The sequence below is a fragment of the Cricetulus griseus genome, chromosome 4 (assembly GCF_003668045.3).
Source record: "Cricetulus griseus strain 17A/GY chromosome 4, alternate assembly CriGri-PICRH-1.0, whole genome shotgun sequence".
Taxonomy (NCBI): Eukaryota; Metazoa; Chordata; class Mammalia; order Rodentia; family Cricetidae; genus Cricetulus; species Cricetulus griseus.
The window spans coordinates 167,763,127-167,783,324 of NC_048597.1; the positions used below are offsets into that span (position 1 = coordinate 167,763,127).

At 40.3% G+C, this 20,198-nt stretch overlaps 1 protein-coding gene across 10 annotated transcripts in view; it reads right to left on the reverse strand.

The window, feature by feature from the left end:
• The window catches only part of Peak1 (pseudopodium enriched atypical kinase 1), a 210,278-nt gene that overhangs the window by 46,952 nt on the left and 143,128 nt on the right, over nucleotides 1–20,198 (reverse strand). For all 10 annotated transcript variants that reach the window (XM_027415020.2, XM_027415021.2, XM_027415016.2 and 7 more), the window contains one exon: nucleotides 8,927–12,162. In XM_027415020.2, the coding sequence (XP_027270821.1) occupies nucleotides 8,927–12,042 (3,116 nt within the window). In that variant the 5' untranslated portion in view covers nucleotides 12,043–12,162. The remainder of the gene's footprint in view (nucleotides 1–8,926; nucleotides 12,163–20,198) is intronic.

Here is a 20,198-nt window from a genome sequence, read left to right on the forward strand (position 1 = left end):
CTTCTCATCCTGAACCGAGATTAACCTTTAACTGAGACAGGATAAGGTTTTTGCTACTGAAGAGTGTGGCCAAACACAAGGAGTTCCTGTTTGCAAATATGGGATACTGCAGCTAGGTGCAAAGTCTTGAAATAGGCTCTCATTTCTGACACTGCACAGGGTTCATTTAAAAAATAAAAAATTAAAAACATGTGATAGCCATTTATAGTGTTTTCAAGGCACAAGACTGCATACCAGCACAGCAGGCAAAAACACAGGCCACTGTAAAACACTGTCACATTCACAAAACTAAGTAAAGTCACAATTTTAAAATCCTGTGGAATACAAAGTCAAAATGGCATCTGGGCAAATTAACAACAAATAAATTAGTTTTGGAAAAGAATACTAAAATAAAACTGCCATTCTCAATGACTGTAGAAATCACTCAGCATCTCCATTTCAGCCTTGGTTTGCTTTTGAAGAATGGGATGAAAGCGATATATACATTTCCTGAAAAGGTAAGATCTCAGAAGAGAATGCTCTGCTCTCACCAAGGACACTAGCCTAGGGAGGATATGGGGTCCTGGACTATCTCCACATGCCCAGAAGCACAAGAAAGGCCTTTCCCCTCACTCTTATCTTCCTTTGCTCCATGAGTCAGAGCAGGGAGAGGAGTTTGTACACCCAACAGATGCAACGAAAGAATGAGTGTTGATGGAGACCTACGGCCTCTTGGAACAGACTTCTACTCAGTGCTGCACGCACTGTGCACTTTCCATTTAACTCATCAAAATGTCAATTCCTCTCGTTTCACAGAGGAGGAAACTGAGAAAGAAGCAAATGGCCTGAGACTATCTGAGTACAGAGGTGGCAGTCTGGGAACGTGAAGTGATGCTGTCCAATTCTGATGCCCATGTTCTTCTCTTCATAAGGCAAGGGGTGGGGTTGGGGGTTGCACATTGTACAGATGCAATAAATGTCTGATTGTAAGAGTGCTTTGATAGGAAAATTGCTTTAATTGAAATAGAAGGAGGTGAGGTGTAGTTCATGAAGCAAGGAACAAGGCCATGGGGGTGTGGCAAAGGTGTTAAGAGGGGAGAGGAAAAATAGGGCAATGGAAGATGTGTGACAAAAATGTAGAAGAGGGACCACTGTGGAGAGAAAGGGACCAGCTGGAGAGCATGGGGATGAGGACCAATAAGAGCAAACTATGTGAAAATATAATGAAATCCATTACTATGTTAATTAAAAAAACTAATAAAAATAATAGATAAATTAAAGAAAGAAATATGAAGCAATAATGATTACAGATGTGTTCTATTTTGAAAAACCCTAAACAAGCCCCAAAGAGTAATTATTTACATTGCAAAAGTATTTCTTCAAGTAGAAGCTGCTCTTGCATAGAATGTTTGCAGATACTTGTCCTCCTAATAATAATCACCTCCACATTTACTCAGTGCTAGGCACAGGGCTTAAATACTTATCTAACAATAGCAATAAGAGGCAGGCTTATTCTCGTAACAGCAACAATTATTAACAATAGTAGCCAAAGCTTATGAAGTATTTGTAGTATTTATCATGTGTTTTTTCTAAGCCATGTTTCTCAAAAGTGACACTACTGACAATTTTTGAGCAAGATAATTCCTTCTGCTATGGAGAGCCATGCACATGGTAGGGTCACCCCGGTATTTCTTGGCTTCTTGGCTGTGATAACCAAAAGAATGTCTAAAAATTTTGTCAACTGTGTCCTAAGAGTTATCCCTTGCCACTTACATAAACTCAGTCATGTTATACAATAATCTACAGGGTAGATTGTCCTCTGATGAAGTGGCCTTCCAAAGGGTCATGTTCATCATGTTTAAGAAACAGAAAGCTAAAATTCCGAAGACATTATGAACAAGGAGATGAGCAATTGGAGATAGACTAAGCTGGCATGCAGACCCTGAACAATGGGGTTTGCCCTTAGGAGTACTGGACTGTCTAAGGAAACAGAGGACAAGACACTGGGTAGGGAGAATTAGCAAAAATACTTCAGTGAACGAGGTGAAAGATGCTGCAATGCAGACAGGTAAATGCAGAAATGAGAAGCAGATGTGGTATGTATTTTGGAACTTTAGTTGATAGGACTTAATATTTTTAATCCTAAAAGATAATAAGATAATTCAGTTTTCTGAATAAGCAAATGGATGGACAGTGGGCCATTTATAAGAAGAGAGGACTTGGGACGGGACAGATCTATAGGGAAAACTCAAGAGCTCTGTCTTAGATATGTTTATCTGAATATGTTCAAAATAGACTTTTCAAGTGAAGACATGCATGTAAGTTATGGCGAAAATGTGACTGGTAGAGATATAAATTTAAGAGTCATCAGAATATGTATGGTATTTTAATTTGATACCAAATGATATTTAGCCAGTAAGACTTAAGAATTTTTTGGGGGGGTGCATGTACTGAAATAAAAATGAAATGACACCTGGAATTTGCTTCAAAATAATGGGGTAAGGGAAAAGGTGAGGTATGAAAGAGACATGCCATATAAATTGATTTTTTTGTTAAACTTTTTTTTTCTTATGTGTTGTGGGTGTTTTGTCTTCATGTCTACCCACTGTATGCATACCTGGTATCCACAGGGGCCAGAAGAGGTGGGTCAGATCCCCTGGGATTAGAGCTATGGTTGTTTGTGGGCTGCCATGTTAGGTGTTGGGAATTGAACCTGGGTCCTCTCAAAGAGATACCAGTGCTTTGAGTCACTGAGCCATCTCTAACCCCTAAATTGATTGCTTGAAAAAACAAAAAGTCTCACTATATAGCCCTGGCTAGCTTGAAACTCATGATTCTATTATCATTCTGACTCAGCATTCTGAGTCTTGGGATTATAAACTATACTATGTCTAGAAAATGGAAAATGTAGCTATACTGGTAAATAGATGTGTGCATGTATTTACTTTTGCATATGGTTAAATTTTTCTACTCTAAGCCAAGCAGTGGTGGTGCACACCTTTAATTCCAGTACTTAGGAGGAAGAGGTAGACATATCTCTGTGAGTTCAAGGACAGCCAGGGCTATAGAGAAACCCTGTCTTGAAAAAACGAAAACCAACCAACCAACCAAGCAAGCAACCATCCATCCATCCATCCAAACAACAACAAAAAAAAATCCTCAAGCTTTTAGACACCTATATATAACACAGACCTAGACAGCTTCTTACTCCATAAAACATTTGCTATATGGGATTGGTGGTGGCATTAACAAGAGGTCTATTGTTTGTTGGTTTGTTAATATTCTGTAGTGGAATGCATTTACATTTGAAGGATATTTCCAAATGACTGCCCATGTAACATTATAAAATTATGCAAATGGATTTTGGTATAACTGAGAACAGAAAGTTCTTGGGTAGGCCCCACACTACAACTAACATTTAAGAAATGCCATTTGGCACTCTGACACAGTTCCAGAAAATGACTGATGTTATCTCAACGGTTATCAATGTATCTCCCTTCCCATATGTAAACCAGATGAGGCTGATTTTCTCCATATTCTTTAATTAAGCAGCATAACTCCACAGATTAAACACAGAAGCAAATAGGGAAATATGCCTATCATCTATTAAGCTGGATGCCAGACTATAAAAGATTTTTAAAGTTTTTAATGAATTATCACGTTTTAATTGTTTTGGTTTTCATTTCTGGTGTAAACTACTAGATATAGCCTATACAAACAAGAGCCCCTGTGCTTCTCTGTTTTTAAGAGAGAAAACTTTCTCCGTCAGTGGTGCTAGCAGCAGTAGTGGGATCTTGATTCAACTTACATCTTTACACACCTTTTCCCTCAAGCTGGCAGGGATTAAGAGAAGTTAACGTGATGATTGTTTTGATTGTGACCAGCTGGGAATCTGCACTGCCCCCTTTAGAGAGTGCTATCTTTCTTACCTTTTCTGAACTTAGTACTCAAAACATAGGGAATAACGTTGTGGCCCAAGCACTGGAATTGACAAATCTGAATTCTGACTTCACCACTGACTTGAATTTAACTTCTGGGCTAGGGTTTCCATTCATGTTCAACAGGAAAAATGATGACTACCTTACAGAGATGCTATTCGACAAAACAGATTATCTCTAAAACATCTGGTGCAATATATAAAACTAGGAGTTGACCTCTTTTCCAAAGTGTACCTAAGTAACCAGAACTGAAGGGCATCCCTGCAGCCTGATTTGAGGGAGTCATATACACCTTTTCTGAAACAGGTTTCCTTTGTGAGCGCCATCCTCCTGCCTGTTCAGTCTCACCCTCTCTCTCATAGGCTCCAGGCACTCCGACTCTCTTTCCTTCCAAGGCCCTAGTATGTATTGTTGTCCTTGGAATTGACAGCGTAGGATTACTTTTTACTGAAAACCATCTTAAAATGGGTCATTTTATTTTTGAAAAAAACTTTTCAGAGTAGAATTTTTTGTTTTGTTTGTTTTTTTCTTTTTGTTTTTCAAGGCAGAGTTTCTCTGTGTAGCCCTGGCTATCCCGGAACTCACTCTGTAGATCAGGCTGGCTTTAAACTGAGAGATCCACCTGCCTCTGAGTGCTGGGATTAAAGGTGTATGCCACCACTGCCCTGGCTTGAAAGCTCGAGTTTTATCACAAAAAAACATAGTTTGTCTCCTGAGGAGTGATAGCTTTTGGTCTGCCAACTGTCCTTTCCGTGGTCAGTAAAAAAAGGGCTAAATTTCCTAACTGAAACTGCAACCCATTTCACAAGTGCTTTCCTTCAACTTGGTATGCCCCCGAAATGTACACATATACTTCCATATCAGCACACAGTTAAAAACAAAAGACAAGTAATCAAGGGTTGAGATTTAACCAAATTTACAACTTAACCTTAAAATAAAACTGATTTTTTTTCCTTTTAAATTTCCAGCACAATTTGGTGTCATAGCTTTGTTTGGGCTACAGTGCAATAGTTTTACCTAGATGTGTTTTTGCTCTGTCAGTGCAAAGGTCAACAGAGTGACCTGTGTTGGTTAGCTTTCCATCACAGTGACCAAGTAATCTGAGACAATCAACTTATAAGGAGGAAAAGATTTGTCATGGTTTACAGTTTCAGTCCTTGGAACCACTGTCTTTTAGCTGTTGCCAAGGTAGTATCAGGGTGTGTATATGCAGAGAAGCTGCTTATGAGAGAAGGGGGTAAGGAAGGGGTGAGGGAGGAGACAGAGAGGGGGATGAGAAACAGACAAACTGAGGCTGGAGTCCCAATATTCTCTTTAGAGCCTTTTTACTGCCTCAGTGACTCTCTTCAAAGGGCTTCCACCTAATGACTTCATCACCTTTTAGGAGAACTATGTGCTGGCCACTCAGATTTAACACAGGGACCTTTTGGCATAGATCCAAGACCCAAACACAGTACAGTGTGAAGATAGTGATACACACAGTGTCTATTTGATCTTCCATGGATTCTAAGTGTGTGCGTGCGTGCGTGCGTGCGTGCGTGTGTGTGTGTGTGTGTGTGTGTGTGTGTGTGTGTGTGTGTGTGCGCTGTGCAAGTGTTGGGAAGGAGAGGGAGGGAGAGAGACAGAGAGACAGGGGGGCGAGAGGGATAGCCTTGAACTCACAATCCTGCTGCCCCAGCTTCCTGACTGATGAAATTAGAGATACATGCTGCTACATTCAGCCGTCTTATTTGTCCTTTAACATCTGGTTCCAATTTCATTTCTGAGAAGTCGATTTAAGCTGATTTAATCACTAGGTGTTTTGTGCTACTTTATCATTTTGTGCATGGAGCACTTACCACATTGAGGACAGAGGAGCTACTAACACTTTTAAACATCTAATATGCCAGGCCCCGGGCAGCCTACTTTATGTAGTCTCATGAAATGTTCAAATTAATTCTGTATGGTAGTATCACTATGGTCCTATACAATGAAGGGCCAGAGAGTCAAGGCTGAAGTCATACCCAAGTTCATTATTTCAGCAATGTCCTTCTCCCTATTTGTTCTAAGGCTAATGGCACATATTCAATTTATGTCTTAGGAACAGTCAAATAAATGTCAGGAATAGTCTAATGCCACAATGAAAGGCTCTACAAGTCTCATCTTTCAGGCCCTGCAGTCTAGCCATCAGAAGGGTATTTTTCATTCTTCATTCTTTACAGACAGTTTAGATTGGGCATCTTCATTTACTTATAGGAAAAGTGTATTTTCATTTCTTTTAGCTGTGTGTTCCCAGGCATGGGATGGTAATTTAATAATCATACTGCCATCAAGCCAGAAACACAAATGTTGACATTTGATTGTAATGTTTTCCCTCTCAAAGTTGCTTCAAGTAAATATCAATGACAATCCAAGTAAATGAGGTAATTATTTTAAAAGCAAATGGAGTATAGTTTTCAATATACATATTCATGCTTTAAACTTTCCACAGGGCTAAAAATAACCTATTGGATACTTCCTTTTCTACTCACTCTGGGACACTGTGAAATGAGAAAATTTAAATTTGCCTCTAAGAGCAGTTTAGTATCCCAATCATGGCGTTATTTATGTACTGTTAGAACAGTTGCAAGATTAATGAATGATTCTACACCATCCTGTTGGGTGTGCAAAGTCAGGATGCACCTCAGACCAAGTGAATCAGAAACCCGGGAGTTGCCAGCAGTGGTGGTGCACACTTTTAATCTCAGCACTTGGGAGGAAGAGGCAGGTGGATCTCTGAGTTTGAGGCCACCTGGTCTACAAAGCGAGTTCCAGGACAGCCAAGGCTACACAGAGAAACCCTCTCCCAAAAAACCAGAAAACAACAACAGCAATAACCTGGGGCTGGAGAGGTGGCTCAGAGGTTAATAGCACTCGCTGCTCTCCCAGAGGTCCAGAGTTCAATTCCCAGCAACCACCTGGTGGCTCACAAGCATCTGTAATGAGATCTGGTGCCCTCTTCTGGCCTGCAGGCAGAACACTGTATACATAATACATAAATAAATATTAAAAAAGAAAGAAACCCTGGGAGTAGACCCTGTCAGTGTTTTAACATCCCTCTGGATAACTGAAACAGTCAAATCTCAGTATTAACGAAGCAAATCAACTGTGTCATTTGGATTCACAGACAGGTTTATAAAGAAATTAAAAACTCAGCACTAAGGGGTCTGCCACATGGAGGGCTTAGGTTGCCTCAAGTCCACATATAATATAGTACAGCCATAGGAAAGAGTCACAAAAGAAAGGCTACACCAGTATTTGGCTGTTTTCCAAGGTCTGGATACATTTACCACAGCCATACTTAAATAGAAGTAAAGTCATTTATTGATCTGCAAGAGCTATATGCTATTCCCTCCTAGGTAACTCTAACTGTGTGCTATTTAAGTGGCTTCCTTTCTAAATGAAACAGGAACCCGAAATCCATGCATTACTTTACAACTGGAGCATGACAGGCTATCACTGAGGATGTAAAAGGGAGCACAAGAATCAACTGATAAGAAGGCCATTCCTCCCTGGAAATCACTGACAACTCCATGTAGGTATGAGAAAGGATCATTTTTAGTAAAGAACATGTAGAAAACTTCCTTGCATTTTGCTAGGAAAATTGCAGGCACCGAGTGTTCATTTTCACTTATATATTTTTATAGGAAACTGGTGAGAAAATCTGTCCTATCAATCAGAGGTTGTTATCTTTGCCAGAGAGGAGGCCAAGCTGGAGAGAGAAAGTTTACTGTGTGTCAGGAGGGAAGATGACTCAGAAGAATGAAGTATTTGGGGCACTTGTTCAAGACTAAAATGAATAAGGATGAAAAAGAAATCCTACTTGTCACAAACTTTGGATAAATGTTTAATTGACAGTTAATTAACTTTGTTTATAATAGTAACAAGAAAGATAAATAGCATCCCTACACATAAACATTTGTATAAATAAAAGCAGATATATATGTATACATCATGTGTGTGTACAGTGGATGTTCATGTGCACAGTTCTGGACGTGTGTGTGTGTGTGTGTGTGTGTGTGTGTGTGTGTGTGTGTGTGTGTGTGTGTGTGTGTGGCACTGAGGCCAGGTCCTTACTTCTCCAGTCCTTGGTTTGATCTCATGTTCATTAATGACATAGCATTTTAGGAAGAAAAAAGTTCTACAGTGAGACAGATCAAAATGTGAATTCTAGCTCTTCTCAGTACTAACTTATGATTCTGGTCAGTTCTTTAATTTTCAGTTCCTCATCTGATGAATGGAGTCAATTTATAGGGTTTTAGTAGGATTTGAGAAAAATACTTGGGACATACCATGTAGAGAGCATGTGATTAAAAATAGTTACTGAGGTATTAAAGAAAACTAATGCCTAGAGAACTCACAGCCTGCTTGGGTGATGGGAGGAGTGTACCTCTTGGCCTCAGTATCAATAAAGCAGCTTTTCTTATTTCTGCTACATGTTAAAAAAAAATCTACAAACTGCTTACTCTCTGCTCTGTACTTTCTCTACAACATTTGAAAAGAGGATTGAAAAGAGACAGCAATAAAAAACCAAATATTCACTTAAGATAAAGTAATACATCTGAGGATAACAAATTGGTAAAAGCCATAAAGAGTTGCTTGGAGTTTTATTTCATGCATAGGAGGGAAGGAACTTTCATTTTGCTTCTTCCTTATACCATCTCAGCATCCAGAACATTATACATTGATATTACAGTGCTATGGATTTGCTTTTCTATGTTGAAGCCCCCTGCATTTACCAGAATGTGATGTACTACTTTAGCTAGAGATTCAGGGCCATAAACCTTGTTCATTCAGTGCAGTGAGATCACTTTGATAATGTTCTAATTTTGGAATGTAGTTATCAAGATGGATAATGACCTTGCAGCACTACTTATAAACGGAAATGGCTTTTGTGCAATCTTAAAAGATATAAAAGAAAACTTAGCACCTGAAAATGTATTTAAAATATCTTAATATTTTCCTATATTCCATGGGTTTAGTTTACATACCTGCAAGCTTTGTCAGGAATCTGAGATGGAGAAGAATGGCTACTTTTCTTCTCTTCTGAGTTCTGGAATAACACATCCTCTGTTCTTCCTTTCTCTGCCCCAGCCTTGCTTTGATCCACACTCAGCTGGCCTTGGTCAGGGTCACACCTGTACATGAAGACAATAGCAGGCTTCTCATTGGACTCTCCTTTTGCCTCTGTGAACCAGTGATGGCGCTGGACTGGAGGCGGAGGCAGCATGTGGATGACTGTTCCATCCAGGCCCACCAGCTTCCCTTTCTCTCGCTCTTTATCTTTCTCTTCTTCCTCATCTGCTTTCCGACGGCGGAAGAAGCTTTTAAATGATATCCAACGTTTAGGTTTTGCATCAGCTGCTCTCCTGCTGCCTTCAGAATGCAAAATTGATTCAGCTTCTGTTGATCTAGTAGGACTGGTTGGCTTGGTCCAATTGGTAAAATGCCTCTGCAAAAGGTTACTTGCATGGTAAGGGGAGGAAGTAGACCGTGGTGGGGGAAAGGGAGGTGGTGGCTCACTTTGGGTGCTGGCCACTAATTTGGAAGGAGGAGAAGTGACTGTCTTTGTGAGTGGATCTTTCTGAATTTTGGTGGTGGGGTTTTCTGTGGTCTGATGTGCTTCAGTTTCCCCACTAGATTGAGATGTAAAGAGAGATTTGGGTCGGACTGGTGTATTTTTCGGTATACTTTTTGTAGTATCTGCATCTGGAGGAATGGCATAGAGCTCTTCCACACTGCAAGCCTTAGGGCTAGATTGAGGTGCTTCTGGAGGAGTCTGGGGGGGCTGGATAGAAGCCACAATCTGACAAAGCACGGCACTTGCTTTCTCCTTGGTGCTGCCACTACTGCCTGCCACCTGAGACCCCAGCACGCCTTCTGTTTTGGCCACAGGCTCTTGAATGGGTCTCTGGATTTTTGCTGGGGAGCTGTGGCTGGAACTATAGCTTCTTTGTGGAGAAGACTGACCTCTGTTCAGACAATTGTTAAACTCTTGAACCTTCTGAGCTACTGAGCCTCTTTTACGCTCTGTGCTGTTGGAAAAGCCTTTAGCTTGGGGACAGTCTGGGAGCTTGCTAGTGGTGTTATCAGACACTTTGCTGTCAGTTTCTATTTCTTCATAAGTATGGCTTATTACACTTGTGGTTTTTTCTTTCACTGAGAGTTCTCCACTTGTTCCCAGAAAACTTTTATAGATGGCGAGATTGTCATAAGCATTTGGATTAATAACAATGGGAACTTTAATAGCGTTTTTGGAACTCCGAGCATAGGATGGCTCATCGTGAATGATAATGGGGAAAGGTGGCATCCCAGCATTGTTGTAACTATTAAACTTTATTTCAGACAAATTAGGCGACTTAACAGGAATGGTTTTGGAGGAAATGTTTGTAGCCGTGGGTGAGGTGGGTGCTGATTTATGGCAGTTTTTCCTTGGAGGGACATTTGGCCCAGTTCCCCCAGTACTTAATTCTATTTTAGGGATCTTTTGTCGTGGGCTGGTGCTCGAAGTCCACACCTCCTGGTATCGGATTGCACTAGACTTTTTGCAGTGGGAATTTATTTGTCCTGGTGTCAACGCAGGTGATGTTACTGGAGAGTTTGGAGTAGAAGATGAACCTTTTATCTTGGGGCACCCAAAGTGCTCACTGGCCATGGCTGCCGACACATCCACAACAGTATATGGCTTACACAGTGGCTGTTCCAGATTTACCACTCGGTAGGGCTTTGTTTGTTCTTCTACTGGGACGAGGCTGATGGTGACTGCCTGGCCAGCGATATCTGTGGAGGCTTTGCTTTCTGGCTTCTCAGTTTGTACTGCAATTTTGCCATCCTTCTCCTCTAAGCGGAGAGCGAGGACTGCTTTGTGTGTCTCTGGAACTTTTGCTGAGCTTTTGGAAGTCAGTGGCGAGTCCTTCTCCTCATTATTACCAGGTGGACTTTCGTTATTAGACTCGGTTTCTGCCATGTCTTTAGAATCTCCTGGGTTACCAGGCGATAGCCCCCCATTACAAATCTTCTGGGATAAACTGCTGGCTGTTTCAGAACGTGACTCTTCTGTAAAGGAGGAATCTGGCGATGTGGTATCTGATGATACCATGCTCTGCATGCTTCCTTGACCATAGGAGACCCCAGAATTTTCCTCATAACCATTCAGTATTTCGTCATAGCTGTCGTCATAGTCTACAGCACAGATTCTCTGCAGAGACTTATTACGTAAGGGGATAGTATTCCATTTTTTGCTTACAGAGAATCGAACAGGAGACAGAGTGTTTGCCCTGAAGTTAGCAAAGCGAGGTTGCCCTCTCATGCGAATCTCCATGGCTAACAGTTCTTCGTCACTCTCGTCCCAGCTCTCATGCTCCTCTTCCATGTTACTGAAAAGTACATCTTCCTCACTCTCCTCACCACTTGAAAACTCGGGGTAGCAGAACCTTCCCCCTTCATTACTGATGACCTCTGTGCTCCCACTCAGAATAACATGCTTGCCCTGAGAATCCTTTATGCTTCCTATCATGCAACTTGGTGGGATCTTTCTTTCCAACGATCGTTTGTAGCAATCATTTATTCTTCCTAAGAATGTTTCTCTGGAGTTTGTTTCATTTCCTTTTATCTGAGGGGTTGCATCCAGACCTGCGATCTCCTTTAACACTTCAGTTAGTCCATTATTGTTATTGGATATCTTCTTGGCACTGTCATTATTGCCACACTGCTGAGGAACATGGCCCAAACCTTCAGTATCACCTTCAGAATTGTTGTTAAGTGGTTTCTGGCTCAAAGAAGTCTTGTTTTGGTTCCATCCCAAGATGACAGGTTTGTTCTCACAGTGTTCTTGGATGCTAAGCTCACCATATACACTTTGCCCATCTGCCACCATCATAGTGGGCTTCACAGCTATGGTGGGCTTTTTAGCCACAGGGGGCCGGAAATTCCCGGTGTTCCTGACTCGATGGTTGTTACTATGATTGGCATTGGTTTTCACATTGCCATGGGTGCTGGGCGTCTTTTCAGAGTCTGGAGGGAGCTGGTGCAAGCTTTTAGGTTTAAAGCAATTCTTGCATTCACCAGGTTTCCAAACGTGTTCAGTAAAGGTGTTACAAGCAGACATTTTTAAAAATAGAACTTCCCAGACAATACTGTTTCTTCAGTGCATAGCAAGACTTGCTTTTGCATCTGTTAGTTTTCACCTCCTTGTGTTGTCATAGCAGCTCTTCTAAGTATGATCAATCTGTGGCGGGGTGGGGGGGGAGAGAAAAAAAAATCTCAATGCAAAAGGCACTATGAGAGCTACCATTATGAATGATGTGGAAAATAACTAGCTTTACTTCTAAACTTTTCTCCAAAAGATTGAGAAAAAAAAAAAAAAGCTAATCTGGGGCTTTATAATCTTCCTTTAGTTAACCAGTTTTTTGGAAACTTAGCCTTCTAACTATAATGTATACATGTATATACAATTTTTGGCTTGATACAGATAAGGGAATAATACTGTGACCTCCTTTGGTGTGTGTGTGGTATGGAGTCAGGGGTGGGTGTGCTGGGAGGGAACCTGGTACCCCAAGCACAAGAGGCAAATGTGCCACTGAGTTACACTCTCAACCCCCTGCATTTGCCTTTGATACTGCTCTTTCTGTGTCAATCATTTTGCTTAGTATTTCTTAGTCCCTATGGGTTCTTCTTTCATCCACCCTTAAAATGTTAGCTACTTTAATAGACTCTTCAAAGTCAATGTATTAAAAAAAAAAAAAAAAACCCATCTGTCTACTCCATTTCTCAAATCTAGACAATGTATCTCTTCTAACCAGTCCTCCTTCACACACCAAACCACTTTTATTTTATACTTTAGCTAACGGTACCACCATCTACCTAGACAGCCATGTGTCATACCAAACGTGACCGTCTTTACTTCAAACTCTGAATCTTAGTCTCTAAGTTAGTTTTTCCAATTTTTATCTCCTCACATTTCACTGGACCCCATTCTTGCCATTGCCAGGCACTGGCAGCAGTTCAGATACTCATCATCTCTTGCCTAGATTACTGGAATAGGTTACTAAGTGAGGCTGTGGTCTCATCTTATTCGTTTTCTTTTTGCTATTTCAGGTATGATTCTCAGAGAAGCACACCAGTCTCACCTGGAACTTGATAGAAATGAAGTTACTTTAGGTCCAAGCCCAGGCCTATTAAACTTGCATCATAATCTCAGGTGAGCCCACTGTTCTACTACACCATCAGATGTTATTCTTAGTCAGTCTTACCTAATACATTGTCTCCTAAGTTAGTGTGCACACTGGGGGCAGCCAGGTGAAGAAAAAATAACAAGGGGAACTCTAACCTTTATCTAGTCAATCTCTAGGAACAAATTAAGAATCCGAATTTTTAACAAAGTATTAGAACCTCTGATCTGTGAGATGGGATCTATGCCTCTTATCATTCCTGCTTCATCTTGAAAATCAGCTCTTACAGTACTATTCAATTGGGTTATTCATTTCTTCTTGGATTATTGAAGCCCCCTTTTGTTTCCACAAAAAAGGCCTCCCTCCCTTCCTCCCTCCCTCCCTCCCTCCCTCCTTCCTTGTGTGTATGGTGTATGTAAGCATTTGTGTGAATGTGGACACACTTCTTGTAAAGGCCAGAGGATGATTTTGGTATCTTTCTCAGTTGTTCTCCACCTTATGTTTTGAGATAGGGTCTTTCACTTGGCTAAGCTGGTTTGTCAGCAAGCTCCTGGGATATGTCTCTCTGCCCCCAATAGCACTGGGCTTAAAGACACATGCCACCACACCCCTCTTTTTAACACGGACACAGGGCATCTGAATTCAGTTCCTCATGCTTGTTTGGCAAGCACTTTATTGACTAAGCCATCTTCTGAGTCATGGGCTTTTCATTTTTAATTGTCTGTACAATACCACTTTTTATACTCCTTTAAAGTCATGGTCACCTCTTTAGTTCTGTGATAAGGAACAAACATTATGATTAAATGTCCTGGTTTTAAAGTTCTGTATGGCTCAGCTCAGTGCTGTAGACCTTCTAGAATACCACCACAGTCCTATGCTTCTACTTGGAATGAGAAGGAAGTATGTTAGAAAGAGCAAACCTCCTGACTTCAAGACTTAGTATAAAACTACAGTAATCCTAGTCTTAGGTTGGACAAAAGTACAGGCATTCAATATCAAATATATGAAAAGACTGAATTGATTACTTACATGCCATCAAAATAAAAAATGTTGAGCTGGGATGTACCTTGTGATAGGAAGGTTGTCTAGCACACACAGTGTTCTGGATTCAGGACACATACACTTGTATGAGAATGAGGATTTTATCTAATATTAAAAACAACTTTCAAAACAGAGGAGATTTGGGAGTATGAGCAAAGCCAGTGAAAACAAAAGATGGATTTCAGTAGATACACTGCTGCAGATGTGTGTTTATATATAGGTATTGTGGAATATTAGTTGAAGATGTGTTACATTCCTTTATGCTGTGGAATATTTCTTTAACGATGCAAAGATGTGCTGCATTCTTTTATGTTGCATTTGTTTAACTCTGTGAAGCTGTCTTACTTTGCCTGTATGAAACACCTGATTGTCTAATAAAGAGTGGAATGGCCGGCCAATAGCTAGCCAGACGAAAGGATTGGCAGGGTTGCCTGGCAGAGAGAATAAGTAAAAGGAGAAAAGGTGAAGGGGGAGGAGTGAAAAAAGCAGAGGAAAGGAGATGCCAAAGGCCAGCTACCCAGCCATCCAGCCAGCAATGGAGTAAGAAATAATAAACAAACAAACAAACAAACAAAACAAACATATAGAATAGAGAGAGGTAAAGGCCCAGAGGCAAAAGGTAGATAGCATAAACTAAGAAAAGCTGGCTAGAAATAAGCCACGCTAAGGCTGGGCATTCATAAAAAGAATAAATTTCTATGTATTTATTTGGGAGCTGGGTGGCAGGCCCCCAAGGAGTAAAGAGCAAAAAATAAAAAAAATCACTACATATAGGCAATATATAGTTTATAGATATGTGACTCTACATATCGTTTGTCATATAGATACACAAATTTAAACCACAATAAGGTACCACTATGAACTTAGTGGAATGATTAGTGAGCATGTGTTTGTGGAGGTGGCATATGAGCAAGTGGAGCAATTGTGGGAACTTGGATGGTTCAGTCTTTTTGAAAAACAATTTGGTAGTTTCTTGTAAAGTTGAACACAAACTTGCTTTGATACCCACCAATCCCATTCTTCGGTATTTACTAGGAACAATGAAAACTTTTATTTACACTAAAACAAGTATACAGAGACTTACAGACAAAACTGGAAACATTTCAAATGCTATAGGGTGGTAACTACATAACTGTACACCTTTGTCAAAACTCACAAAACTTCAACACTAAAAAAGGTGAATTTTATTATATGTAAGTTAAACTTCTATAAACTGAGCTACAAAAGACAGTATGGGCTTGACAGAAAATGGATGTTGGAGGGAAGAATGAGAGACAAGAAGATATTTAAAAGGCTGCTATAAGCATGTTAAGATCTGATGAGAATCAGGTCTAGGGTGTGGCATTACATCAGGGAAGGCACAGAAAGGTACATGAAAATGGCTGGAAGCTGGAGTCAAGACGTGCTGAGGTGAGGTTTATGTATCCCAACAATGTGTATAGATGTTTACCAAGATACTACTACTGGAGGAGGTTCACTTCTGTGTGAAGATGCTCAGTGTGTACTAGGTGAGCCTGTGCACACAAGCAGGCTGTTGATTTTACCAATCTAGAACACAGGACAGGGTCTCATCTGCTTGGGGATTATTAGTGCACATATTTTCTGGGCTAAGGCTTTGTGGTGAGCCAGAGAGAAGAACATAACTATCCCTTTCTCTCAGAAAAAGGTAAATAAAAGTTACATTCAAGGTGACGATGAGGCAGAAGCCAGAGAGAGAAGACAACTACTTCACATGCTGCTGAGAGGTACTGGAAATTGAGGATTTATGTGTCCTGTTAGACTTGACAGTACAAACTCATGAGTTACTGAAGCATGAACTATGTATACTCTGGTGTAGTAGTAAGGATGGAATCCAGACTGCAGTGGGTTGGAGAGCTGACAGACAATGGTGGGTAGGTAGCTCTTTGGAAAAGTTTGGGTGGGAAGGGTTGGAGATTCAGGAAGGACTTCTTGATTTTAAGACAGGAGAAAGTGGATAATGTTGAATGGCAATATTGTGGGAGGACAGAAGACGCAGGAAAGAGAGCACAATTCAGATCTTTGAATGTTAAAACTGACAAAGCCCCCCTTTCATTCTTTTTGTCTGATGGCCCAGGGGTTCTTAAGACCAGAAAAGAAAATGACTCTCCTAAGTTTACAGCAAGCGGGAGACTAGGGCCAAAACTGAAGGCCACACTATCTACGTTTTCTTTATAAAATTTGTTTATATGGTGTGTGTGTGTGTGTGTGTGTGTGTGTGTGTGTGTGTGTGTGTGTGTGTGTGTGTGTGTGTGTGTGTGTGCGCGCGCGCGCACCTTTGGAGGTCAGTGGATAACTTGCAGAAGTCAGTCCTGTCCTGTCTCCTGCCCTACTGTGGGTTCTGGTGATTGAACTCAAGTTGTCAGGCTTAGCAGCAAGCAACTTTACCTGCTGAGCCATCTCAATGACCCAACAATATATTTAAAACTGCTCTTCTTTGTCGTTGTTAGTTTCCCCCTTCTCTTTAGTATAGACTTCCTGGAGAACTAAAAGAAATAAAACAACAACAACAATAAAGAACCCAGAATGAAAACAGAAACCTTGTGTAATCCTATTATTCATAATTAATTTCTATTAGAAATTTGCATTTCCTGAGTCAGCAAGTTTTCTTTGTTTTAAGAATGTCAGATATACTTAGCACTATATGACATTGAATACCAAAGTGTAAAACATTCTGCCTAATATCTTGTTAACCATGCTAACCCACTCTTGATAGGGGACGAAATATTTTCTTTGTAAGTAGTACAACATGTTCTCTCTTTCCCCAAGATTAATAAATATGAAAAAATTCTCCAAGTCTTAATACAAGTTAAATCAAAAGATGGCTGCTGAATTTATTAGCAGCTATCACATTAACAAAACTGCCAAATGAGGTTGATCAAGAACAAAATTAACTCATGCCAGCCCTGTGTGGCCTAGAAACCCAGCTTGGAATTGCCATTACTTTGAAAGTTCTGTGTACATCTGTATTTATGCTGCCATAAAACCAAGAGATGAACTGAGCAGACACCTTTAGTAAGCACCAGATGGAGCTGCTGTCTAAGCCACCAAACCTGGACTTTGAGGGCTTCATTTTAAACACTAATAATGTTTGGAGACAAAGATGTTCAGTTAAAGGTGCTGTCAAAACTGTTTTAATGTAATGCAGACTCTTAGCAAGAAGCTATACCACATGCAGGTCTATCCAAAGCACAATCCTCTGGCTTTAAAGCCTTTGTGGAATGACTTAAAGGGCAATCGATAATACCGAGCAGCTTTTCCCGCTCAACAATGCCACTTGCCAAACAGGAAATTTGAGTCACCCAAGTTATGTTTGAGACACTGAAAAAAATGTCTCCTGAAGCACGTACACAAGGAAATACAACAGCATGCTGGTGTGCTCTATTTTTTTTTTTTTTCTAAGTCTGACACAGAATAGCAAAATGCAGCGTTTAGTAAGGAAAGCTCATCCATCGGCTTATATATTCCTTATGATCTTTTAATTTAATTTTTTTCACAACAATATATTCTGATCATGCTTCCCCTTCTACCAAATCCACCCACCCCCTACCTACCCAATTTTATGTTTTCTCCTCCTCCCTTCCCCACTCTCTTTCCAAAAATAAGACAAAACAAAAATGAAAATCAAACAAAACAAAAACCAATTAAGACAAGGCAAAACAAAACCAAACCAACAAAATGAAACAAAAAGCACCCTCTCAAAAAACTCAAACCCCATGGAGTCCTGTTTTATGTTTCCCTGCCTTGGAATGTGGTGATATACCCCCAAAACACGCCATTGGAGAAAAGGGATTTTCCCTCTTCTAGCAGTTATCAACTACAAATGGCTTCTTGGTTGGGGTGGGACTTCTGTCCACTTCTTCTCAGTGCTGGGATGACTCCAAGGAAACAGACACAACAGGACTGATATACATCTGAACTCACAGAGACTGTGATGGCACATAGGACCTGCACAGGCCCAGAGCAAATACAATTCCTTATAATCCTAAAGCAAATCCTCTAGATGAAATGGTTGATGGAAGAATTTAATGGCTGAAGCTGTCCCCAAAAGCTAGCCAGGATCCCACAATCTAGAATTCTGTTTAATAACTTTCAGGATGAAATCCCTCCCAGCTACAGATAAAGCTATTCAAGAGTAGCTGATTTTACTTTGAATCATGAAGGCCTTTTAAGAACCTCCTATTGCTTTATGCTCTCTCTGCTGCTCTATGATGACTATAATTAGTTTGCTTCTTGTCCAACTGTTTCAAGTAGATTTGACACAAAGCAACCAAATTCACACAGGATTTCACTCTTGGATTAAACTGAAGCATCAAGAGCGAGAGCTCCTCAAGAAGGACACAATTCCTGTCCTTAGAGAGGGCCTGTGTAGGTGGTCTGTTAAATACCATACACATCGCACTCCTTAAAGATAACTAAAGGAAATCTGTTAATAATAAAGGAGCATAGGGAATAGACTGCTAAGCTCCTTCCTCAAACCTGCAACTCCTGAAGGCCACTAGTGGCAGAGACAAGAATCTTCACTGCTGTACACTGGCTTTTAAAGATACACTTCGAGGAGCTAGGTCACATGTCATCCCACAGTAGCCAGTCTCTAGGATTCCAGGGTAAAATTTATAAAGCAAGGTTCTCATTAGGATATGTAATGGAATATGTGACCCACTTATATTTATATAAAAGCAAAGGAAAATGTGACAAGTATCCTTCGTCATCGTTCCCAACCTTTCCTTCTTCCACAGTAAAAAAATGCTGATCAGACACTGTACCAGATGCCAGAACCTTCAGTATACGACTAAAAGGGTGGGAGAGGAAGTGAAAGCAAAGCTGCAGGAAGAGGTTTGCAGGAGATAGAGACAGCTTCAATGTGGAACACAAACAGAAATTCTATGAGAAGGACCTTCTTGACTTGACTTGACCTGGTGATGATGATGACGATGGCGATGATAAAACTACAGTTTCCAGCCACCAAAAGAATAGGCATCTCTTAAGACACTCCTATCCAAAGAAGAGGCCCACCACTTCCAGTTGTTCTAATCACAACAGTGTGCTGGTCTTACCACGTGGTAGTTACCCCAGGTAAGAACCAATGAACAGCAAATGCATTACAGCTCAGCAATGCAAATGCATTACAGCTCAGCAATGCAAATGCATTACAGCTCAGCAATGCAGCTCGGTTCCCAGCTAAATGTCAAAGTTTAACTCTTTGTAGTATGATTAGTACTACTCCTGATTATAACTTGATAGCAACTAGTTTTAATACTAAAGTATTAAAGTACCAAAATGTTCTCTAAACTTTCGTCAAACCTTTTCTTGGGCCATTTATCAGAGCAAGTTAAAATGTTATCTAATAATAACCAAGGGCTTCACATTTTATTGTGTTCATGGCCTGCCTCTTAGATTAGTATGCCTCTCTAACACTGTTCCATTTGCCATGACTCTGTTTACCCTTCACCACCTTGCTCAGATGTTACCTCTGTGATGAGTTTTTTTTGACTCCTTAAATATTGTTATATTGTACCATACTATAAATATTTAAGTCCTGAGAAGACAGGACTGTGCTATGTCCTTTTCTTATTTATATCAATGGACTCCTTAGAAAAAAATAGACCCTAAGTAAGAGCATGCTGAATAAATTCTAGTAAGTACCAGAGTAAGTAAGTAAGTAAGTAAGTAAGTGCCAGAGTCACTGTGCCCACAAACATATATTTTCAAATATATATCATAATTCTGAAATACTTTGTGATAAGCATATTATTTGTCCTGATTTTAGGATGAAGAAACTGGGATTTGCTCAAGAACTACACAGAACTAGTAAAGGGAAAAGGCAGGGTAGATGAATGCATTATTAATTTGCTAACCATCTATGAAGGGATGTTAACTATTTGACAGTTTTTATGAAAATGAATTAAAATAACATAAAATGCTTAACTCTTTGGTTGATTGGTTATTTCCTGTAATTAAATATACATCCAGTGGATATATGAAGGGCAATGATCTCTTCCAGTTCCCTCTAAGTGCACCTATACTGCATCTT